Source organism: Macaca fascicularis, chromosome 16 (genome assembly GCF_037993035.2).
Source record: "Macaca fascicularis isolate 582-1 chromosome 16, T2T-MFA8v1.1".
Taxonomy (NCBI): domain Eukaryota; kingdom Metazoa; phylum Chordata; class Mammalia; order Primates; family Cercopithecidae; genus Macaca; species Macaca fascicularis.
In genome coordinates, this window is record NC_088390.1 from 2,398,688 (window position 1) to 2,424,623 (window position 25,936).

Sequence of the window (25,936 nt, forward strand, 5' to 3'; positions counted from 1 at the left end):
TTTTGAAAATGAGAATTTGTTTCATTGCCATAAATATATAAACGAACAATCTGGGCATAACACAACCTCTGTCTTTGCTTATGTGTGATTTTGTTTACAAGAAACACCAGGTGAACAGAGAACTGCATCCAGCTGAATCAAGCTGCATAGGAATACACAAAACATACACATGCACACACCCCAAACATCTACAGCTAGCCCAGTTCACCACATGATCATATGTTATGAGCCACGCCTATCCACATTTGCTGTTACGACTGTCCAGCAAATGTTTTTTTGTTTTTGTTTTTGAGACAGAGTTCTGCTCTTGTTGCCAGGCTGGAGTGCAATTTTGCGATCTTGGCTCACTACAACTTCCATTTTCCAGGTTCAAGCGATTTTCCCGCCTCAGCCTCCCAAGTAGCTGGGACTGCAGACATACGTCACCATACTCAACTTATTTTTTGTGTTTTTAGCAGAGAAAAGGGTTTCACTATGTTCACTATGTTCACTGTCAGGCTGGTCTCGTACTTCCGACCTCAGGTGATCCACCCACCTCGGCCTCCCAAAGTGCTGGGATCACAGGCGTGAGCCACTGCACCCGGCCTCTGTCCATCAAATTTTAAGTAACCCTCCTTCTACCACTTCACAATAACTCACAAGCTGTAACCCTTTTCAAGTCCACTTCCACATGTCAACTTTATGTCTTTTTTTTTTTTTTTTTTTTTTTGGAGACGGAGTTTCGCTCTTGTTGTTTAGGCCGGAGTGCAATGGCATAATCTCGGCTCACAGCAACCTCGACCTCCCGGGTTCAAGCGATTCTCCTGCCTTAGCCTCTTGAGTAGCTGCGATTACAGGCATACGCCACCACATCTGGCTCATTTTGTATTTTTAGTAGAGACGGGGTTTCTCCATGTTAGTCAGGCTGGTCTCGAACTCCCAACCTCAGGTGATCCACCCGCCTCAGCTTCCCAAAGTGTTGGGATTACAGGCATGAGCCACTGCACCCGGCCAACTTTATGTCTTTTTCACGGTAAAGTGCTATGTTTAATGTAGTATTTACATATTTATTATTTTTATTTATTTATTTATTTTCGAGGCGGAGTCTCGCTCTGTCACCCAGGCTGGAGTGCAGTGACGCGATCTCTCAGCTCACTGCAAGCTCCGCCTCCAGGGTTCACGCCATTCTCCTGCCTCAGCCTCCAGAGTAGCTGGGACTACAGGCGCCCGCCACCACACCCGGCTAACTTTTCATATTTTTAGTAGAGACGGAGTTTCATCATGTTAGCCAGGATGGTCTCAATCTCCTGACCTCATGATATACCTGCCTCGGCCTCCCAAAGTGCTGGGATTACAGGTGTGAGCCACCGGGCCCGGCCGTATGTACATATTTCTTAACCATTTCACATGTATAAAATTGTACAACAGTTTTAAATCAGGTTCCTATCTTTTAAATTACGTCACTGAGAAAGTTTTTTGAGGGTGGTGCTAATTCCATTTTCTGCACAAGCCCTGCGGTTTTTATTGCATGATTTTGCATAGCACAGTAATTTTTAGGAATGTATATACTACATTATAGCAGGAATAATTTATGTCCAAATAATAACTTTAAAAAATAAGTTGCAGATTGTTATATATAGTACTATCCCCCTTTCTGTTAAAAAATATATTTCAGCCAGGTTTGGTGGCTCATGCCTATAATCCAAACATTTTGTGAGGCAAAGGTGGGAGGATCGCTTGAGCCTAAAAGTTTGAGACCAGCCTGAGCAACGTAACGAAATCCCATCTCTACAAAACGTTTTTTAAAAATTAGCTAGGCATGGTGGGGCACACTTGTGGTCCCAGCTACTCAGGAGACTGAGGCAGGAGGATCACTTGAGCCCAAGAAATAGAGGCTCAAGTGGGCCGTGACCATGCCACTGCACCCCAGCCTGGGAAACAGAGGGAGATCCTGTCTCTCAAAAAAAATTTTGAAATGCATTTCATGTTTTTATAGGTATGTGCACACATGTATATACTTATAAAGGCTTAGAAAAAGGTCTGGAAGGACATCAATCAGTTAACAATGATGTCTCTGAAGGAAAGAATACAAGTGACTACCACTTTAAACTATATATACCGTTTTTTTTTTTTGAGACAAAGTCTTCCTCTGTCACCCAGGCTGGAGTGCAATGGTGTGATCTTGGCTCACTGCAACCTCCGTCTCCCGGGTTCAAGTGATTCTCTTGCCTCAGCCTCCCGAGCAGCTAGGATTACAGGCAGACACCACTATGCTGGGGTAATTTTTTTGTATTTTTAGTAGAGATAGGGTTTCACCATGTTGGTCAGGCTGGTCTCGAACTCCTGACCTCAGGTGATTGGCCCGCCTCAGCCTCCCAAAGTGCTGGCATTACAGGCATAAGCCACCGCACCCAGCCTAAACTATACATAAATTTCTGTTTAATTTAGAGACAATGAATTGTTACTAGTTATGCAACCTGAAAGTTCCTTTTAAAACAAAATAAATTTGTTCCAGTACTAGAAGTATTGGAAAGAGTGATCATTATAGAAATCCAATTATATCATCCCTCTGCTTAAAATCCTTAGTACCTAAATGACTAATGTTTGACATGATGGATATTCTGCATACCGATTTAATCATTACACATTCTATGCATGTATAAAAATATCACACGTAGCCCATAAATATGTACAATTATTATATATCGATTTTTAAACATGACCAACACAACTCCAAAAATATTAAAAATCCTCAATACCTGACAGCCAAACCTCAAAATATTTATGAAGGACCTGGCCCCTGCTACCTTCTCTAGCCTCATCCCTTGCTGCTCTTCCCCTCATTTGTGTATCAACTAGAATCTTCCATATGCAGACACTGGGTACAAAGAAGTGAACACGCCAGATGTGACTCTACTCTCACAGAGCCTTCAATCTAGCAAGGTAAAGATCTTCACAAAACTACACTTAAAAGCACTTACACCAGAAATGTGGTATTACAAAGGCGAAATGGCCAGTCTCAGGCATCAGGAAACGCTTCCTTGAAAACATGACATTTAGGCTGAGACCTGAAGGGTAAGAAAGAAAGTGACTGATAAAGGCAGAAACACCAGTGAGAGGTAAGTGCATTGCTGGCAGAGAGATGTATGACAGCCAGGAGCCAGAAAAGGGCTTGAATCCTTCAAGGAAGAAGCCAGTGTGGCTGGAATACAGTTAACAAAGGAAGGAAAAAAGTATGAAAAGTATAAGATATCTTATACTAGCAGGAGCCAGATCATGAGGGGCCCAGTGCACTATGTCGAGGATTTTAGACCTGATTACAAGAGCAAACAGAAATAACTAAACACTTTCAAGAAGGGAGTGGCATGATCAGAAATGGGTATTTGGAAGTTCATTCATTTGGGTTACTGTCTAAAAAGAAAGGCCAGAAAAGGACCAGGAATAAATCTGAAAAGACCATTAGGGACTTCTTTCAATAGTATATGGATTACTGAAATGGTGATAGCTTGAACTACTATGGCAGCAATGAGAAAGGAGAGAAGTGGATGGCTTCAAGTTACGATTAGGAAGTGGACTCAACAGTATCCACCTCCTAATAACCAGGTGGTACTGACTGGATGTGGAACAGAGGAAAGGAACATGTCAAGCATGACTCAAGTTGCTCACAGAACTTCTCACACTCTAGACTCCAGCCATACTGAACTATTCACAGTTCCCAAAGCCTCCACACCTCATCCACGTTTTCATGCCTCCATGTAGAAATGCCCTTATGTCATCTTTAAGCTGCAAAATGTGGCCTCGCCCCAGCCTTCCCTAACCATGACTGGATTAGGTGTTCCAACTGCATGCTCCCACAGCCTCTCATGCTTGCCTTTATCACAGTACTGACCACACGGAACTGTAACGACACATCTATGTCTTCCTCACATGAACCAGTGCTCTTTGAGGTTACAAATCATTTTTGGTTATTTTAATTTTTGTATCCTCAATGCTTACTTCTTATCAATGTGTGTGTTCCAAGGAACAGAGAAAGCAAGTTGAGCTCTTGGGACCTACTGTGAGGGAAAAAAAAATATAGGAAGCCAACTTGGGCCTGAGAAAGCAGGTGAAAATGGCAGTGTGGTTTCCTGGCTAGATAAATGAAAAGTTATGAAACTGCAGATTTCTTTTTTTTTTTTGAGACAAAGTCTCGCTTCTTTGCCAGGCTGGAGCGCAATGGAACAATCTTGGCTCACTGCAACCTCTGCCTCCTGGGTTCAAGCAACTCTCCTGCCTCAGCCTCCCGAATAGCTGGGATTACAGGAGTGCGCCGCCACGCCCAGCTCACTTTTTTGTAGAGACAGGGTTTCACCATGTTGGCCAGGCTGGTCTCGAACTCCTGACCTCAAGTGATCCGCATGCCTCGGCCTCCTAAAGTGCTGGGATTATAGGCGTGAGCCATCGCGCCAGGCCAGAAACTGCAGATTTCTTCAAGGGCTGGTAGCCTAAAACGAAAAGCCCAAACTCAAAGATTTAAATTTAAAGAAAATTAAGGGAAATAATTACCCAAGGATGATATACAAGCTGAAAATATATAAATAGCTTCATCAAGTTTAGAAAACAAATTATATTCTATCTACAAGTTTTTACCAAAACTATATTCATATATTATTTGTATATTTAGAAATAAAATGGGACAGACATGATACCTCATGCCTGTAATCCCAGATCTTTGGGAGGCCACGGGAGGACTGCTTGAGGCCAGGAGTTTGAGACCAGCCTGGGCAACAGGGCAAGTCTCCATCTCTACAAAAAATGAGCTGGGTGTGGTGGTACATGCCTATAGTCCTAGCAACTCAGGAGGCTGAGGCAGGAAGATCACTGGAACTCAGGAGTCGGATCGCATCACTGCACTCGGTCGGGCCTGAGCAACAGAGACCAACCCTGTTTGTGACTGTATACATTCACTTTTTGGAAGGCAGGGTCTCACACGTCACTCAGGCTGGGGTGTAGTGGTGCAGCCTTGACGCTCTTGGGCTCATTCTTGACCTTTTTTTTTTTTTTTGAGACGGGGTCTTGCTCTGGCACCTAGGCTGGATCATAGCTCTCAACAGCCTTGAACTCCTGGACTCAAGCAATCCTCCTGCCTCAGACTCTTGAGGAGCTAGGAGCAGAGGCCCGCATCACCATGCCCAGCTAATTTTGAAAATTTTTTTGTAGAGACAGAAGCCTCGTTTTGTTGCCCAGGCTGGTACTAAATTCCTGGGCTCCAGCGATCCTCCTGCCTTGGCCTCCCAAAGTGCTGGGATTACAGACGGCAGCCACCACACTGGACCTTGACTCTTTCTTCTCCCTGAGCTCCCCACGTTCAACCAAGTCTTTTGGATTCTACCGTAATAACATGGCTTGTGTCTGTTCACTTCTTCCCACCTCCAAAGCCATTTCTTGGTTCAAGTCTTTTTCATATCTCACTTGGAACTACCGTAGCACCCTCCTTGTCTCCTATTTCTAGTCTTACTCTTCTCCAAACATTTTACAAAGCGGCCAGGGTTGTATTTTTGAAGGGCAGACGTTATTCCCCTATTTAAAGCATCCAATAGCTCCCAACTATTTTCAGGATAAAGTCAAATAATTTATCGTATGACCCTTCAACATCTAGCCCCAGCTTATACCACCCACTGGGTAAATTTTACCCTTAAGGCACAACGAACCAGCCACTGCAATTTTCCACCTACTGTGCTCTCTCTCTCCCCCCAGCCTCAGCCCTTTGCATATGCTATTTCCTTTGCCTGGGAATCACTATCACCTCCCTTTTCCTTCTTGAGCTAACTCCTACTTGTTCTTTATACTTCAATTGACCAATGGCTGCTTTGGTCCCATGGCTATGTGCTCTCATATACTGGGTGTGAACCCCAAAACAAAATTAATTACACTATAACTGCCTATTCAGTCTCTTGCATCCTCCACTAGAATGCACTGAGACAGCAAGAGATCTTGTCCACTATATCTTTAGTGACGGGCACACTGTCGATAATTACTTCCTAAGTCAATGAAGAGGAGAAATCTTCTAAACAAGCCTGTGATTTTCTACTGTCATTTATCCCGGCTTGAAGGAAAAAGTCTCCGCCCAAGAGTTATAAGAGGATATCCCAGCCAGGCGCGGTGGCTCACGCCTATAATCCCAGCACTTTGGGAGGCCGAAGCAGGCAGATCACAAGGTCAGGAGATCGAGACCACGGTGAAACCCCGTCTCTACTAAAAATACAAAAAATTAGCCGGGCGCGGTGACTGGTGCCTGTAGTCCCAGCTACTCAGGAGGCTGAGGCAGGAGAATGGCGTGAACCTGGGAGGCAGAGCTTGCAGTGAGCCGAGATCGCACCACTGCACTCCAGCCTGGGCGACAGCGCGAGACTCCGTCCCAAAAAAAAAAAAAAAAAAAAAAAAAGAGGATATCCCATAGAAGGCTGATCACAAATCAGACTAACCAACCTATCCATGCTACTTTAGTTCAGTCTCAGAATATAAGGTCAAACAAGAGGAAAAAATAAGTACAAAATCCCACATAGAATCCTAAAAAAGCATCATGTTGATGACGCTGAACAAAAAGCAGCCAAAAAAACAAAAACAAAACAAACAAACAAACAAAAAAAAATTCGAATCCTACTTTTACTAAATTCTGCAGTGACACATAGTGGTGAGAGGGGGAAGTACATAATAAAGACGAAGCATCCATGAGAAGAGAAAAGACCATCAGGGAGCCTCAAGTGGTTTGTCTTCCTTGCAATCAGAGGGAAGTATCTGTGCCTCACAGCTGTAGGAACCAGGGCACCCAGGCCTACTGAGCTAGTTGGGCTCATTGTATCACTTTCAGGAACTTACATCACTGGGACTCAGGCTGCCCAGCCCATTCTCTTGCTCAGAATCCTTCCCAGACTCAGTGCCCTGGGAAGACCGTGGATGGGATGGATGAATCCAGATCTCCAGGCGAGTGGTGTCATCTCCAACATGCCGGAAAGTAGACTTCTTTCCTTTCCGCCATTGGTCAGGGCTCAGTTCCAATTCTTCATGTTGCTTCTTTTCCATCTGTTCTGCCTATAAAACATACAAACACATAAGCTCATGGCCGGGTGTGGTGGCTCACACCTGTAATCCCAGCACTTAAGAGACGCCAAGGCAGGTGGATCACTTGAGGTCAGGAGTTTGAGACCAGCCTGACCAAAATAGTGAAACCCCATCTCTATCAAAAATACAAAATTAGCTGGGTGTGGTGGCGCACACTTGTAATACCAGCTACTTGGGAGGTTGAGGCGTGAGAATCACTTAAACCCGGGAGGTGGACGTTGCAGTGGGCCGAGATCGCATCATTGCACTCCAGCCTGGGCAACAAGAGCGAAACTCTGTCTCAAAAACAAAAAACACACATGAGCTCAGATTCGCCTGAGATTCAGCTTTCAGAGAAAAGCCTCACCTCACCGGTATTTGTTTATTTGACAATAAAAAGACTGTACCACAGTCCCAAAGTAGCAGTGTCATCTGCTTTGTCTCATAAAAGTTATCAATTCTGTAGAGCATGTACATGTACATCCAAGGGCCCCTGACAGCTCTCCTGAAGATCACAGTTTTGTCCTGCACAGGGGCTGACCGATCATCCCTCAGCACAGTCTGACGGGACCACTTAAGGACGCTATGAGTCATTCCCTGAGGACACACAGACACTCAGCAATAATCGCACCTCAGATAAACCTCACCAGCTACGATCCTGCCACTGCACAGAGCCAGGACACACCAACACTCAGGGAAATAAATGCATTATTCGAGGAAGGAAGGGTTCTGCCACATCCCCACTCACCTTCCGCTTGGTCTCTTCAAACAAGCTCATGAGACTCTCCTTGGCAGTCAGGATAGGGTTGCTGGCAGCTAAACTGCGCATATAGTAATAGACAGCGTCAAGCTTCCTCCTCTGTGGAAAGAGGCCAGAGATATTCAGTCAACCAATTCTCTTCCTAACTCCAGCAAGAGGCAGCTGACTCAGGAAATCCTACTCTCTCTCCCAGCCTGTCTCCCAAACTGAGAGGAATTCCAACAACAAAACCAGAAATGCTATCCACGGGAGAAGCCATCGCAACTGCATCACAGATCTCTTCTCGCACAGTATTATATCTTACATGCAAAGGTGCTCCAAGAACCAAGAACTCATAAGGAGAGAAAGGAATGAACAGCCTCTTAAAATACAAACAGAAGGCCGGGCGCGGTGGCTCAAGCCTGTAATCCTAGCACTTTGGGAGGCCGAGACGGGCGGATCACGAGGTCAGGAGATCGAGACCATCCTGGCTAACACGGTGAAACCCTGTCTCTATTAAAAAAATACAAAAAACTAGCCTGGCGAGGTGGCGGGCGCCTGTAGTCCCAGCTACTCAAGAGGCTGAGGCATGAGAATGGCGTAAACCCGGGAGGCGGAGCTTGCAGTGAGCTGAGATCCGGCCACAGCACTCCAGCCTGGGTGACAGAGCCAGACTCCCTCTCAAAAAAAAAAAAAAAAAAAAAACAGAAATTACAACTTGTTCTTAGAGAAAGTATGATGTTCAACTCACTTTATATTTCCTATTCTTATCAGACAGTCAGTATGGTATAATGAAATCACAAAATTACAAGCCAGACAGACCTTGGTCCAAATACTGGCTAATCCAGGAGTTGACTTGGAGACTTTGGACAAAAGTCTCCAAGGTTATTACATTATTATGTAATAATCTTCCTGAGCTCCATATCCTCAACACTACAGTGGGAGTAATAATACCCAATGGAGGAGTATCCTCAGGCTTACGAAGAGTTGGCCACTGTCTCACACTTAACTGTACTTAATCAATGATGTTGTCATTGTTATTGATAATTTTTTAAAATAAATAATTAGTAGCTGAGTTGAACATTTTATGGATATTATTCAATAAATTCAGCAAGTCTATTTATAAGCAATTAATAGGGAAAAGAAGAAGAAAAAGGAAGTGGGTCAGAAAGAAGGAAAAAGGAAAACATTGAAATAAAGGTAGAAAGAATATCCAAAAGGCTTTCTCACTTTTTCTCCAACTTCATGTACATTTTCACTGTTTTCCATAACTGTTTCAAAATACATTTAAAATACCAGCTTCTCTCTCTCCCCAGCGTCTACTGATCCTTCAAAACTCCTATCTTGTATTCATCTGGCATGGCTAAAGGCACAGGTTCTAAGGTCAAATGCCTGAGTCTGAAATTGGTCTTGCATTTGTTAGGTATGACACTAAGCACGTTAACCTAGAGAAGTTTCCTTACTTGCAAAATGGAGATGTTTACAACATATGTCTCCCAAAAAGATTAAACTTATATAATGCATATAGCTTAACAGAATATTTGGCACACTATTACAGTTAAGTGGTAGCTGTTTTTATTATTATTCCAATCCATACTAATTTCTATCTACCCTACTCACTTGACTCGAGACTGTATTTTATCAAAATATTTTTTCATATTAAAAAATTTCCAAAACAGAGATACAACTTATAATCGGTATCTATTGTTGTGTTTTATTGTAATTTGCAGCATTCTTCTCAGTGGACAGAAGATAATGGTGCATCTAACAATCAATTACACAGTTATCAACTCTAATTTGTATCACTGTCTATACATCTCACTTGTTTTCTCAACACATTTTTTTCAGGGAAGAAAGCAAGTCAATATTTTATCATTCCTGGCATCTAGCAAAGCACTGTACATGTGCTGTGTTCTTAATAAATACCTGAGATTCACTGATTGGAAGAGAAAGAATGACTGACTGACTGGAAGTGGCAGAAAAGTTGGGAAAATGTTGCTAACAGACAACGAAGAGGAGACAGACAGAAAAAAGAGGGATAGAGGAAAAGAACTTGAAGGAAGTGCTAATCTAGGTCAGAGGTCTGTGAAAAAGAAAATTTAATCCAAATGGCAAAAAGCCATTGAGGGAATTTAGCACAGTTGCAGCATACTAGATCAACACACAAAATTCAGTTACATTTCTATATACTAGCAATGAGCAATCTGAAAAAAGGAAATTAAGAAAACAATTTCTGTCTGGGCAAAATGGCTCAGGCCTATAATCCTAGCACTTTGGGAGGCAGAGGGAGGAGGCTCACTTGAAGCCAGGAGTTCAAGACAAGCCTTGGCAACATAGAAAGACATTCTTTTTTTTTCTTTTTTGAGACGAAGCCTCGCTCTGTCGTCTAGGCAGGAGCGCAATGGCACGCTTTCAGCTCACTGCAACCTCCAACTCCCAGGTTTGAGCAATTCTCCCACCTCAGCCTCCCGAGTAGCTGGGACTACAGGTGTGTGCCGCCACAACTGGCTGATTTTTATATTTTTAGTAAAGATGGGGTTTCACCAAGTTGGCCAGGCTGGTCTCGAGCTCCTGACCTCAAGTGATCTGCCCGCCTCAGCCTCCCAAAGTGCTAGGATTACAGATGTGAGCCAACCCACCTGGCCGAGACACTGTCTTTAAAAAAAACAGAGAAAGAGAGAAAAAAAGAAAACAATTCTTTTTACAAAAGCATCAAAAAGAATGATATACTTAGGAACATATTTAACCAAGGAAGTGCAAAACTTATTATACACAGGGTTAACAGAAATTAAAGAAGGAAGTAAATAAAAAGACACCCTGTGTTCATGAATTAGAAGGCTTAATATTTTGAAGATGGCAATACTTCCCAAAGCAATCTACAGATTCAATGCAATCCTTATCAAAATTCCAATGATTCTGCAAAAATGAAAAAGCTGATCCTAAAATCCATATGCAATTACAAGGGACCTCAAATGGCCAAAACAGTCTTGGAAAAAATAAATAAATAAATAAAAAACAAAGTTAGGGGACTCACATTTCCCAATTTTTCTTACCACAAACCTACAGTAACTAAAACAGCTGTGGTACTGGCATGAGGACTGACATATAAAAAAATGGAAGAAAACTAAGAGTTCAGAAACAAACCCACATATAAAGTGACTTTTGACAAGGGAACCAAGACTATTCAATGAAGAAAGAACAGTCTCTTCAACAAATGGTGCTGATAGAATGTAATAACCACATGTAAAAGAATGAAGTTGGACCTTTACCTCATACTATATATAAAAATTAACCTAAAATTAATCAAAGACATAAATATAAGAGGTAAAAGTCTAAAACTCTTAGAAGAAAATAAAGAGGTAAATTTTCTAAACTTTGGATTTGGTAATGGTTTCATAGCTATGACATCGAAAGTGCAAGGAACAAAAGAAAAAAGATAAACTGGACTTCAACGAAATTAAAAAACACTTGTGCATCAAAGGATATTCTCAAGAGAATGAAAAGACAATCCACAAAATGGAAGAAAATGTTTGCAAATTATATATCTAATAAAGGTCTAGCATCCAGAATATATAAAGAACTCATACATCTTGACAACACAAAAAATAACAATTTTTAAATGGAGAAAGGACTGGAAATATGATATGCAAATGACCAATGTGCATATGAAAAAATGCTAATCATTAGGGAAACAAATTAAAACTATAATGTGATATCACCTCACCACCATTACAATGGCTACTATCAGAAAAGTAGAAAATAAGTGTTGGCAAGAAAGTGGAGAAATCAGAAGCCTTGCGTGCTGTAGGCTGGAATATAAAATGGTGTAGCTGCTATGGAAAACAAAATGGTTGTTCTAAAAAACCAAAATGAGAATTACCAAATGATCTAGTAATTCGTTTTCTGGGTACATACCCAGAAGAATTGGAAGCAGGGTCTTGAAGAGATTTTATTTGAACACCCATGTTCACTGTGGCATTATTCACAATAGCCAACAGATGGAAGCAATACAAGTATCCACCAATGGGTGAATGCACATATAAAATGTGGTATACATACACAATGAAATATAATTCACCCTCCAAAAGGAGGAAATTCTGACACATACTACAACATGGATGAACCATGAGGACCTAAGCTAAGTGAAATAACCCAGTCACAAAAGAACAAATACTGCATAATTCCACTTACATGAGGTACCTAGAGTAGCCAAATTCATAGTAACAGAAAGCAGAAGGGTAGTTGCAGAGGTTGTGGGAAGAGAGAAGGGGAAGATGTTATTTAATAGATACGCAGCTTCAGTTTCGTAAAATGAAGAGCATTCTGGAGACTGGTTGCACTACAACATGAATGTACTTAATGCTACCGAAGCTACACTTAAAAACGGGTAAGACAGGCTGGGCACGGTGTCTCACGCCTGTAATGCCAGCACTTTTGGAGGCCAAGGTGGGTGGATCACCTGAGGTCTGGAGTTCAAGACCAGCCTGGCCAACATGGCGAAACCCCATCTCCATTAAAAATACAAAAATTAGCCAGGCGTGGTGGTATGAGCCTGTGGTCCCAGCTACTTAGGAAGCTGAGACAGGAGAATCACTTGAACCCGGGAGGTGGAGGTGGCAGTGAGCCAAGATCATGCCACTGCACTCCAGCCTGGGCCACAGAGTGAGACTCCATCTCAAAAAAAGAAAAAGAGCAAGACAGCCCGGGAGCGGTGGCTCATGCCTGTAATCCCAGCACTTTGGAAGGCGGAGGCAGGTGGCTAGCTTGAAGTCAGGAGTTCAAGACCAGCCTGAGCAACATAGTGAAACCCCATCTCTACCATAAACACAAAAAATTTAGCCAAGTGGGGTGGCATGTGCCTGTGGTCGGGAGGCTGCGGTGGGAAGATCGCTTGAGCCTGGGAGTGGGTGGTTGCAGTGAGCCAAGATCAGGCCACTGCACTCCAGCCTGGGTGACAGAGACCCTCTCTCCAAAAAAAAAAAAAAAAAAAAAAGTGGGTAAGATAGGCAGGGCTGGTGGCTCACACCTGTATCCTAGCACTCTGAGAGGCTGAGGTGGGCAGATCACTGAGGAGCTCAGGAGTTCGAGACCAGCTTGGATAACATGGTGAAACCCCATTTCTACAAAAAATGCAAATATTAGCCAGGTGTGGTGGCGGGCACCTGTAGCTGCAGCTACTTGGGGGGCTGAGGCAGGAGAATAGCTTGAACCTGGGAGGTCAAGGCTACAGTGAGCTGAGGTCATGCCACCATATTCCAGCCTGGGCGACAAAGTGAGACCCTGTCTCAAAAAAAAAAAAAAGTAAGTGACTGGGAGCAATGGCTCACGCCTGTAATCTCAGCAGTTTGGGAGGCCAAGGCAAGAGGATCACTTGAGGCCAGGAGTTCCAAGACCTGCCTGGGCAACGGAATGAGATCCTGTCTATACAAAACATCAAAATATTACCTGGATATGGTGGTGTATGCCCGTAGTCTCAGCTAATCAGGAAGCTAAGGCAGGAGGATCACCTGAACCCAGGAGGTCGAGACTGCAGTGAGCTATGACTGTGTCACTGCCCTACAGCCTAGGTGACAGAGTGCGATCCTATCTCTTAAATATATATACACACGTATATATGGGTAAGAGGATAAATTTTATGAGTATTTTACAATTAAAATATTAAAATTGCCAGGTGTGATGGCTCACGCATATAATTCCAGTGTGAGGCTGAAGTAGGTGGATCACTTGAGGTCAGCAGTTCAAGACTAGCCTGACCAACATGGTGAAACCCCATCTCTACTAAAAATACAAAAAAAAATAGCGGGGGTGGTGGTATGCACCCATAATCCCAGCTACCCTGGAGGCTGAGGCAGGAGAATAGCTTGAACCCAGGAGGTGGAGGTTACACTAAGTCGAGATAACTACAGCACTGCACTCCAGCCTGGACAACAGAGCGAGGCTTCATCTCAAAAAAATAATAATTATTATTATTATTACTTATATATATACATATATAATTAAAATTTTTCTCAATGAGCAATGAAAGTGAACAGATATGTCTCCCAACAGCAAATCAGCACATGAAAAGATGCACATCATTAGTTGCTAGGAGAATCCAACAAGAAACCACAACGAGTTATCACTTAATACGCACTAGGTTTGTGGATATCAGCAAACTGATTCTCAAGTTTACATGGGAAGGCAAAAGATCCAGAATAGCCAATACAATACTGAAAAACAAAAGTGGAAGACTGACACTACTATACTTCAAAACATAAATAGTTATAGGAACCAAGACAGTGTGGTACTAAGCAAAGGACAAATAGATCAATGGGAACAGAGAGGCCAGAAATAAACTCATGCAAATATAGTCAGCTGGTCTTTGACAAAGGAGCAAAGGCAATTCAAAGGTGAAAGGATAGTCATTTCTTTTTTTTTTTTTGAGACGGAGTCTCGCTCTGTCACCCAGGCTGGAGTGCAGTGGCCGGATCTCAGCTCACTGCAAGCTCCGCCTCCCGGGTTTACACCATTCTCCTGCCTCAGCCTCCCGAGTAGCTGGGACTACAGGCGCTCGCCACCTCGCCTGGCTAGTTTTTTTTTGTATTTTTTTGTAGAGATGGGGTTTCACCATGTTAGCCAGGATGGTCTCGATCTCCTGACCTCGTGATCCGCCCGTCTCAGCCTCCCAAAGTGCTGGGATTACAGGCTTGAGCCACCGCACCCGGCCTTAAGGATAGTCATTTCAACAAATGGTGCTAGAACAACTGTATATCCACCCACATCAATACATCTATACACGAGCCTTACACTTCACAAAAAGTAACTCAAAATGTATTACAGACCTAAACGTAAAACATAAAACTATACAACTCCTAGAAAGTAACACAACATTAAGTTAGCCATGGGTTTGAAGACAACTTCTTAAATAAAACACCAGAAGCATAACCCATGAAAGAAATAACTGATAAGATGGATTTCATTAAAATTTAAAACTTCTGCTCTGCAAAAGACACTGCTGAAGAATACGAAGACAAGCCACTGTCTGGAAGAAAACAGACGCAAAACACATACCTGATAAAGGACTTGTAACTAAAATATACAAAGAACTCTTAAACAAGGGAAAAAACTCAATTGTAAAAATGGGCAAAAAAGTGGGGTTGGGGCAAAAGATCTGAACACCTCACTGAATAAGATATGTAGATGGGAAGCATATGAAAAGATGCTCAACATCGTGTATCATTAGAGAACTGCAAAAAGTCATACGTTATATGATCCCATTTACATGAGACATCCAGAATAGGTACAGATAGAGAGACAGAAATCAGACGAGTGGTTGTCAGGGGCTGAGGGGATGGAGGGATGGAAAGCACAGGTATGAGGTCTCCTTTGGGGTGATGAAAATGTTCTGACACTAGATAAAGGTGATGGTTAATTGTATTTTCTAATTAACATTTTGTTCAATGATTACAATGAAGGAATGAGGAAAAGATGGATATACAGAAAAGGGGAAGAAAAAATAACGCTGCAAAGAGGGGCGGGAAAAAATCCCATAATCCCATCACAGAGAATAAGACAGAGGTAAAAACAGAAAAGAGAGATTCAACAAATTCTGAAAGAAGTGTTTCAGTAAACCACATTACTTAATCAACTATTTCAACCCATAATTATTAAGAATTTTCTTGGCCGGGCGCGGTGGCTCAAGCCTGTAATCCCAGCACTTTGGGAGGCCGAGACGGGCGGATCACGAGGTCAGGAGATCGAGACCATCCTGGCTAACACGGTGAAACCCCGTCTCTACTAAAAAATACAAAAAACTAGCCGGGCGAGGTGGCAGGCGTCTGTAGTCCCAGCTACTCGGGAGGCTGAGGCAGGAGAATGGTCTAAACCCGGGAGGCGGAGCTTGCAGTGAGCTGAGATCCGGCCACTGCACCCCAGCCTGGGCGACAGAGCGAGACTCTGTCTCAAAAAAAAAAAAAAAAAAAAAATTTTCTTGGGAGGCTGAGGCTGGACGATCACTTGGGCCCAGGCGTTCGAGGCCAGCCTGTAGAGACAAAGCAATACCCCGTCTCTACAGAAAAACGTTTTTTGTTATCTGGGTGCAGTAGAGTGTGCCTGTAGTCCCAGTTACTCGGGAGGCGGAGGCAGGAGGATCACCTGCACTCCAGCCTGGGTGACAGAGCAAAACCCTGCCTCTCTAAAAAAAAAAAAAAAAAAAAAAAAGAAAAGAAAATTTTCTCCTTGCTAAACGAGCATCTTATCTGCTTTTTATGATCGAACCTCTGGTACCTACCACTGGTCCCCACTTTCCCCCTTGAATTCAGCTTTCTCCCTAGGAGCCCTCTCAGCTCCCAAGGCCTGCTTCTCCATTAGAGACATATTGAGAGCACAATGATTAGACCTAGAGAAGTACAATCTGGTGCTCACTGTGCTTCTGCTATGGAGGCACCTTAGATAAAAAGTTAAAAGAAGTAACAGGATCTGGGGAAAGGAAGTAAAGATCCGACTACTTAGAGCTAGGTGCAAACTTTAAGGGAGAGAAGTAAGCCTTATTTTTCTTACAGAATGAGTTGTCTAGTTCAACAGAAAGGGAAGAGAATCAAGACAAAATTCAGAGCAGAAGCTCTGGTCAGAAACAAACAATGGTGTTTAGCTGGAGCATAAGCATTCCCTTAGGAATTTAAGTGCAGTGGTAAGTGGATAGACAAAGCACAGAGTTAAGTGAAGTGAGGAATCCCTAACAACTTAATTCTGAGAGTAACTGTAATGAAAGGAGTTTGAGGGGATATTCTTTGGGCTACAGTGATGAGATGAAATGAAGCGCCAGGAATTGATATTATCAAACTCCATATTGTAAGATACCTCCTGCAAAGCACTTCCCCTGTCCACAGGATTTCTTACCGTATACACTGCCAGCAAAGCCAACTGGTTATAGGGGCGTCCATTCTTGGGAGCAATGTGCTGGGCCTTCAGGTACCAACTAGAACAGAAAAACAGTAAGAAAATGCTAGTTCCAGATTAGCTTTTTCCCAATTCATCCTGATAGCCCTAATACTTAAGATATAAGGTACAGTGTTAGATGTAACCCTGGAGAGGTAAGGCATGACTACAGGGACCAATAGGGACACCTGTAGAACACCCATATGGGAGGCAGCTCGAGTGGCCTAGTGCTCTTAGTAAGGCTTAGCTTAGAGCCACATAGGGAAGAGAAATAATGAAGTGGAGGTAAAAGTACCTGCGTGCTTTCCCATAGTTTGCGGTATCATTGGCTTGCTCCCGGTACCTAGCAATATCTCCTTGGCATATCATACATCGCTGGGCACTGATCAAGGCATACTTTACCTTCAGGAAAAACAATCAGTTAGTAGAAAAGCCAAGAAACACTAACTTCAACCCTCAAAGGACAGGGATGGGGTGAAAATGACAATGTAGCACTGGTAAGGCACTAGCAGTCCACAAAGTATAAAGTTTTCAGCCTAAACCTGACTACCAAAAAGACAGTCAACAGTGTGATACAAAATTTACTGAGAAAGATAAAGGAAGATTCTTGAGTCCCAGGCAAATGAAAGAAAACATTTCGATATTAGTAGTCAGGAGACCTGACTCTATGGAATAGTGTTTGATCTCAAGGAAGTCTTTGAGATGCTCTGGAACTCAGTTTCTTCATCTGAATGTAGAAATAACTACTCTATAGGGTAGCTGGAGGAAATAAATGTAAAAATATTTTATAAACTATAAAGAGACATACAAATATGAAGACAATTGTTTACTCTGTTCTTTTTTCTCCCCCTAATAATTTCTGAGACAGAGTCTCACTCTGTTGCCCAGGCTGGAGTACAGTGGCACGATCTCGGCTCACTGCAACCTCCACCTCCTGAGCCCAAGTGATTCTTGTGCCTCAGCCTCCTGAGTACTGGGATGACAGGCATGCACCACCATGCCCAGCTAATTTTTGTATTTTTAATAGAGACAGGGTTTCACCATGTTGCCCAGGGTGGTCTCAAACTCCTGGCCTCAAGTGATCTGCCTGCCTCAGCCTCCCAAAGTGCTGCGATTACAGGCGTGAGCCATCACGCCCAGCCACCCTATTCTTTTTTTGCCATCATTACAGTCTTTCTTCAAACTGTTAATATCACAGAATTGTACCACGGCATTATATTACCTTCGCTTAAAACAATGAATCGTTTTATCAAACATTAACAACATGCCACACTGTGCAGTACTATATGTTTTCTCACTGATAGGCTTGGCATCTGTCATTCAGAAAACAGAGTAAACCAATCCCAAGACATGTACCCACCAAAATATCTCCTTAAGGAACACCACTTCACAGCACACAATATAATCCACTCCACTGCACACGGAAGAAATTAACATACCACTGAACAAAGAGCAAAGCTTCATTGAGAAGGAGATACTGACCCCTCAGGAAGGCACACTCACTAAGCAAACTAGCTACTGCACATTAACCTCCTACCTAGCATGTAACTCAAATTTGTACCTCAGCAAAGTTACATATCACTACATATCACATATCCCCTAAGTCCTAACTATTCCACAAATTCTATGAATGAACATCCCCAAAGGTGTTAAGAATCCTCTGTATTTAACTGATAAAGCACAAAGAGAACTGATTATGCCTCCATACTACATCCACTTTGTCATCTTGGTAAGAGAGAAAAACAAAACAAAACAAATTATTTCGGCCGGGTGCGGTGGCTCACGCCTGTAATCTCAGCACTTCGGGAGGCCAAGGCGGGCGGATCACGAGGTAAGGAGATCGAGACCATCCTGGCTAACACGGTGAAACCCTGACTCTACTAAAAATACAAAAAATTAGCCAGGCGTGGTGGCGGGTGCCTATAGTCCCAGCTACTCGGGAGGCTGAGGCAGGAGAATGGCTGAACCCAGGAGGCGGAGCCTGCAGTAAGCCAAGATCACGCCACTCCACTCCAGCCTGGGCGACAGAGCAAGACTCGGTCTCCAAAAAAACAAAAAAATTCTTTCAAAGGCTCTTCATCCTCAGCATGAAGTCCTGGACAATTGAGCCCCTGCTTACTTCATCAGCACCACATTCCCGGTCACTCTCTGTACCTCAGTCACACAGACTCCTCAGTTCCCCTAACACACCGTGCTGTTTTCCACTTCAGGGCCTTTAAGTATATTGTCCTCTTCCCCTAGAATGCTCCTCTCCTTGCATTTTCACCTACACCTTCACCTGGCTGATGTTTTCAGCCTTCAGTCTTAGTTTAACTATGACTTTCTCAGTCTCCCAGGATTCTTTAAAACTAGGTTAATCCTTTACAGTATACACCCCCAACATCCTTGGCAAAAGTCAGTCTGCACTCACCCCCAATCAAACACTAAACTCCAAGAAACAGGAGCACGTTTTAAATTTTTTTCAATCTGCACTGAATTGCCTCTGCCTAAAATGCCACCAAGCATGTAAGAGGAACTCAATAAACACTTTTTTTTTTTTTTTTTTTTTTGTGATAGAGTCTCACTTTGTCGCCCAGGCTAGAGTGCAATAACGAAGTCTTGGCTCACTGTAACCACTGCCTCCTGGGTTTAAGCGATTCCCCTGTCTCAGCCTCCTGAGTAGCTGGCACTACAGGCATGCACCACCACACCTGGCTAATTCTTGAATTTTTAGTAGAGATGGGGTTTTGCCATGTTGGGCCAGGCTCATGTCAAACTCCTGACCTCAGGTGATCTGCCTGCCTTGGCCTCCCAAAGGGCTGGGATTAAGGAGTGAGCCACTGCGCCCAGCTAAAAACATTTGTCCATCAGTAAGAAAGCTTGTATGTAGTAATTTATCATAAGGAGCAAAAAGGCAAGAGGAAGCCTCTGCTCCATAAATCACACTGCTTTCTGTAATGAATCTCTAACCTCTTCCTAAATATGCTCAAGTTTCCCATCTTAAAACAAAAACTGGCCAGGCATGGTACAGAAGGAAAAAAAAAAAAAATGAAAAACAAAGAAGAAAAAAATCTTCTCTTAGAACCCTATGTTCTTTCAGCTGTCTTCCCTCCTTGCCTTCACAGCCAAGATGCTTAAAAGAATGGTCTATATTACTCTCTCGCAATCTCTACTGCTTTATCTCTCTTCGCTACAATCTAGCTTCCAGTCTCCCCAACTAAATTAACTCTTGATAAGTTCATCCAATCCAATGGACACTTTTTAGTCATCTTATCATTTGACAGCTCCATTGCACTTGACAATTTTACCTACCCCACCTTGAAATGTAACCCCCATCTCTTGCCAGTCTTCCCAGTACCCCAACTTTCGCCTCAACCACCACCTATATCATGACGACTCATGATCTGTAACACCAGCCCAGCTTTCTCCTGACCTCCAGAGAGACCACAATATTCATTTGTTCAAGTTCCTGCAACACACACACTTCCACCTAAGCATATCCAAACCTGAATCAATCTCTTCCTTTACAGCCACTCCCCTGGACTACCAGCTGGGAGATGATTCAGACTCTCCACGCCTCCAATCTCATCCATCCCTCATACCAAATCAGTCAACACTTCTATTCTATTTCTTTTCTTTCCAATCTGTCTTCTCTTTCCCATCTCCACGACCTCTATCTGAGTTCGGACCTACAACCTGACTCCTCTATCTCCACTCTCCTCCAACTCCCATCCAAACTCACCAATCTGCCCAAGTGACCGGTTCTAAGAAAAAACCTACCTTATCCATTTACTAAAAAAGCAATTAATGGTTCCCCGGAGCTTTCAGAATGAAGTCCAAACTCTTTGGCACAGCAGATGAGAGCTTATGACCTAGTCACTTCCCCCTTCGTTAGCTCTTCCACCTGCAATAGCCCCTCCACACTACAAACACCAGCACACTGAACTTCCTGTACTTTCCCAACAATGCCTGTTTCTCTTTTGCTGGACCCTCTATCTAAACTGCTCCTCCCATCTGCAAACCCCTAGTCATGTTTCAAAACTCAGCTTGACAATCTCCATGAAGCCTTCCTTGGCCCCACCAGGCTAAGTTAGATTCACTTCTCTCTATGGCCCTTCAACACTCTATACCGGGGTCCCCAACCCTCAGGCTGTGGACTGGTATCAGTCTCTGGTCTGAGCGGTGGGCGGGCTAGCACATAAACATATCCAAACCTGAACCAATCTCTTCCTTTACAGCCACTCCCCTGGACTACCAGCCACACCACCTGAACCCTACCTCCTGTCAGATCAGCGGTGGTATTAGGTCTCACAGGTGCGCAAACCCTATTGCGAACTAAGCATGTGAGGGACTTAGGCTATGCACTCTTTATGAGAATCTAATGCCCCCACATCCCCGTCCATGGAAAAACTGTCTTCCACGAAACCAGTCCCTAGCGCCAAAAAGGCTAGAGATGGCCAGGCCCAGTGGCTCATGCCTGCAATCTCAGCACTTTGGGAGGCTGAGGTGGGTGGATCACCAAAGGTCAAAAGTTCAAGACCAGCCTGGGCAACATGATGAAACCCCATCCTACAAAACATACAAAAATTAGCCAGGCTTGGCGGTGGGCACCTGTAATCCCAGCTACTCGGGAGACTGACACAGGAGAACTGCTTAAATCTGAGAGGCAGAGGTTGAAGGTTGCAGTGAGCCGAGATCACACCACTGCGCTCCAGCCTGGGTGGCAAGAATGAAACTCCATCTCAAAAAAGGGAAAAAAATAAAATAAAGAAAGAAGGCAGGCTGGGGAGCACTGCTATATGCCACTACCATAGTACACGTGACACCACAACTGTTGGTTTAATCTATCTGCCCCGCACTGAACTATACCTTTCATTCTTTTATCCTCAACACCCAGTAGAGTCTCTAGCACATAACACTAGATAAATGCTTACTAAATGAATGAAAATTTTAAGATAAATAAAGAAGGTAGCTTACTGTCTTGCGTAATGGCTTGCTGCGAATGGCAAGACCATCCATGTAGTCTTCCAGTTTGAACTTGTAAGTAACCTGCAGCTTCTGAAGCAAACTATCAAAGAAGTCACTACCCTATAAAAAGAAAAAAAGAAATTACTGAATTAACCTATTCTGATCCAACCTATCCACCAAAAACCGGGGCAGACAACCCTTTCACAGTTCTGCTCATGTTCAGACATCCTATGAAAAGGGAGACATGCACAATATTTAGTGGCCACCAATTTGAGCGCAGGACAAATTCAGTCTAAGCCTTCTTCAAAGATATGAACACATGAACACACACACACACTCTCCCCACACAAACACAAACACATATATACACATTCTCATTCTCTCTCTTTTAGGCCAAGGCATTCAGAAAGCTTTCAACCTCAAAACTCCAATTGTCAGTAATTTACGGTCCCAAGGAAGCAACTGGAGTAGTGTAGGCTCAGAACCCAAGAAAAGGGCATAGTTTTTTTGTCGATATTCTGTTCTAAAAGACGGTATTTCAGGTAGTAAAAATCCACCATAACTACAGAATGCTGAAGCCTTTACCCCAAGGACAAAAAGATGACAGTTTACCTCATCCAAGAGCTCCAAAAGTCTGTTCCGAATCTGTTCTGGGTTCTCAACATTCGGATCCTTGACAAGTTGCCTGAACTTCTCAATCACCTGATAGAAGGCATTCTTCCACAGGATCTGATCCACATTCTGATTATCAGAGAACTCAATATCTAATAGAATACAGCGCTCATATAGCTGCAGCAGTTCAGCTCTGGAATAAAATACATGCAACTTCCAGCTCCAAATACACCATGGAAAGGGCTAGACCCAAGTTTTGAGATTCCAGCAAATTAACCACCTCCCTTGGCAGGAAATCAAAACTGTGACCAGGTAGGCAAACTACTCTCTCTGGTTTCCAGTCTGCAGAGCAGAACGTCATTCTAAAGATACTTGTGTCTAGGAAAATAGTTTTTTCCCATATGTCTTCACCTAAATTTAACAACTGAAGTAAGATCTTCACTGCAAGCTATATGCTGTTCATTTCTTGGCATTCTAGAAAGTCTTTTTACATTTCAAGATTCCATGATCCCTTAAAGATAATTTTTTCTTAAAGAAAAAGTAGGATGCATAATCTTTTCTAAGACTAGAAAATAAAACTTCTGTTCTGTTTCCAACTGTCCTTCCCTTACAAAGGGAAAAGGAGATAATACCCAGCGGCTCAGCTAAAAAGTTTCTACCTTCCTCAGCCATAGGAATCTATACACCTCCAGCTGATCCCCATTTCCCTCCAGCCAGAATAGAACACATCATACCTGAGTTGCGCCATCTTCTCCAGGCCCTCCGGACTGATGCGGTCCCTGGAGAGCAGGTTGCTGAGCTGCAGCTCCTGGTTGTCAGCCACCCGGAGAAGCCTGTGCAGCTCCTGTTGCTGCAGGTTCCTCATGTGCTGCTCCACCTCCTCGGGACTCATGGTGCTGGCAGGTAGAGGGCTACATACATACTGTCCTGATGGAGTCGGGTAGCCTGGGTAGTAAGGCCCTGGGTACACACCATTTGTAGGGCCCACGGGGTACTGCAGAGGGTTATAGCCCGTATAGGGATACTGGGAGGCAGGGCCTGGTGTCCGAGGGTAATAATAGGGGTTGTCAGAGTTTTGAAACTTATAGTAAGATGCTTGAGCCTGGCGTGAGTCACCCCAAGACGTAGGACTGACTTCATCATCGGTGTCCAAGAAATGCAGCTGGGGCGCCTGAGTCTTCAGAGCAGGTTTCTGATCAGGATTGTTGGGGTCCCACAACCGGCGTGTGGTGCCTCCACGGCCCCAACTCCGAGGTCCCTTACCACCAGATCCAAACAAAAGCCGAGGCCCCGAAGGTGCGGACTCTGGAGAGCCTGCTGAACTGACAGATAGGGTGGTATGGGCAGGCAGAATCAGAATGCCACGACCACGACCCCGAAGTTCTTGTTTCGGGTTTTTGGACTCCTGCTTCTCAGAGCCTTTGCCCCCACTGCTGAAGCCTTTGTCAGGCTTTCCTCTATCCACATCATCCCTGGCTGACTTCACCACGGGAGACTCTTTGTTCATGGCTTCAGCATCAAAAGTGACACGAAGAGTGCCTCGATTTTCTTTACCATTGCTTTTCTGCTCACCCTCCCCACGGCCAGACCAGTTTCTTTCTAAATGTTTCTTCCTTTCTGAACTTCTCCTGGGTCCTAATCCATCAGGCTCATCAATTCTGTCCTCATCTAAGGAATCGGTTGAGGACACAGACACTTGCTTCTTCAGTCGTGGCCTCTCCTTGGTCCTATCCTGTCGGCGGCGGCGACATCCATTATCAGTCAGGCCAGCTCCCTCAGCGCTGTTGTTGCTGCCAGCTGAGCTGGTACTGCACGTGCGGTAGCGATTCCTTCGTTTGTCTGACCGGGAGTAGCGCTTTGCAGAACCTGGCTTCCCCTGGGCCGGGTCATCATTGGTTTTCCTCATCCCCTCCCCTTTTTCAACTCTCTTTCCTTTTTCTCCCTTTGCAGCCCTTACTCTGTCACCACCTGGGTTCTTTTCTGTCTCAGCCCTGTCTGGTTTATTCACAACTTCCTCTTTCGCAGCATTTCCCCTACACTCATCTTCCTCTACTCTCAGTTGCTCTACCTGGTTGAGGATTTCTTCCTCCTCCACCCGACTAGCTGATTCTTTGCTAACAGTCTGCAAACGTCGTCCAGGCTGATAGATCTGCAGGTCTGGTTTCTTTGTTCTTTTGATAATTTTTAGACTACGATCCTCTTGTCCAGCAGTCCTAGGAAAGGATTCTTGTCCCCGATTATTTTCTGGGTCTACAGGACCATTCTGCTGTTGGTTGTTCAGTTCCTTACAGACATCTTTAACGGGCTGAGTACCATTTTCAACAGCAAAGGAATCTCGGTCATTAACGATTTCATCTTTGAATTCCTCACTCCCAGAGGGTTCCTTGATTTTGGGCTTGTTCCTTAGCCGAGAAAGGCCAGGCTTATAGATTTCCAGATCTGGACGCCTGTTATCTTTGCGTGGCCTGGCCTCCTTTAATTCCTTCATGTTTTCTGTTATGTTGGGGAGAGAGTTTGGGAGGGAAAGGTAGAAGATAAGCATAAAGAAGGAAGGAGGGGGAAATACTGTCATTCTGGTTAAGTAACAAAAAAAAGTCAAGCAAGAATTACACATCCAAATGCTAATATTGGTAGACAAGGAAGGACATTTCTGTAGAAGCAGAAATTCTGGGTTTACAACACTTGTTCAACAATTCACAAGGCTAAGGACCTAATTGCTTTGGTGCTACCTACACTTGGGTGAGGGAAATGGGGGAACCCATCTCCTTATGTGTTACCCCAGTCATATTCAGAAATCCAAGACCCCAAACTACCTCATTATTGTCAGAACAAAAGATCTCTACAACCTTTTCATATAGAGCCTGTGAATCCACCTCAGCTTTTTCTTCTGCCTTTAACTTTTTTCCTGGGTGGCTAAGTTCTTCTAACATAACAGCAGGGGGAAAAAGTAAAAAAGGAGAAAAAGGGGGGTATTATAACAATCATCAGTCCTGGATATCTCTGGAGAAAAAAAATGCGACTCTCGACTTTAAACTTGACCAGGACAATTCTCTTCTTCAGGATACCAATTACCAAATAACATACCTGCTGGTAAATTAAACAGTAAGCAGTTCCTTCCACATTCTTCAACTTCACCCATCCTCACCAACTCACCAAGAGTAGCTCGCAGAGTTACCAAACTACTGCTCAGACGATCCTACTAGAATACTGACACTAACTGCTACTGTGATGATGGAATTATGATTAGAAAAAAGTTCCATAAGGGAACTTTCCCTGGATGCTGATGGAAAGATTGTGACATACTCTCAAAATACCAAGAACTGGGAACTCAAGAATTAAGAATAATACAGGACCTTAGAAACCACTCTCGGCCAGGAGCAGTGGCTCACACCTGTATTCCCAGCACTTTGGGAGGCCAAGGCGGGCAGATCACGAGGTCAGGAGATTGAGACCATCCTGGCTAACACGGTGAAACCCCATCTCTACTAATAACACAAAAAATTAGCCGGGCATGGTGGCGAGTGCCTGTAGTCCCAGCTACTTGGGAGGCTGAGGCAGGAGTATGGCGTGAGCCTGGGAGGTGGAGCTTGCAGTGAGCCCAGATCACGCCACTGCACTGCAGGCTGGGCGACAGAGCGAGAGACTCCATCTCAAAAAAAAAAA

General features: G+C 43.8%; 1 protein-coding gene across 9 annotated transcripts in view; it reads right to left on the reverse strand.

The window, feature by feature from the left end:
* SMG6 (SMG6 nonsense mediated mRNA decay factor) overlaps positions 1-25,936 on the reverse strand; it is a 243,592-nt gene that overhangs the window by 215,508 nt on the left and 2,148 nt on the right. For 7 of the 9 annotated variants that reach the window (XR_012425112.1, XR_012425113.1, XR_012425114.1 and 4 more), the window contains 7 exons: positions 23,008-24,766; positions 22,274-22,466; positions 21,671-21,781; positions 17,010-17,116; positions 16,676-16,754; positions 7,808-7,918; positions 6,838-7,050 (listed from right to left, as the gene is read on the reverse strand). Coding sequence is in view for 6 of the 9 variants with exons in the window: in XM_005582468.5 (XP_005582525.3) it covers positions 6,838-7,050; positions 7,808-7,918; positions 16,676-16,754; positions 17,010-17,116; positions 21,671-21,781; positions 22,274-22,466; positions 23,008-24,766 (2,573 nt within the window). In the remaining 3 variants the exon portion in view is untranslated. Of the gene's footprint in view, positions 1-2,666; positions 4,464-6,837; positions 7,051-7,807; positions 7,919-16,675; positions 16,755-17,009; positions 17,117-21,670; positions 21,782-22,273; positions 22,467-23,007; positions 24,767-25,936 lie in introns of those variants that run through there. The other 2 variants (XM_074018203.1, XM_074018204.1) reach the window with 1 other exon arrangement.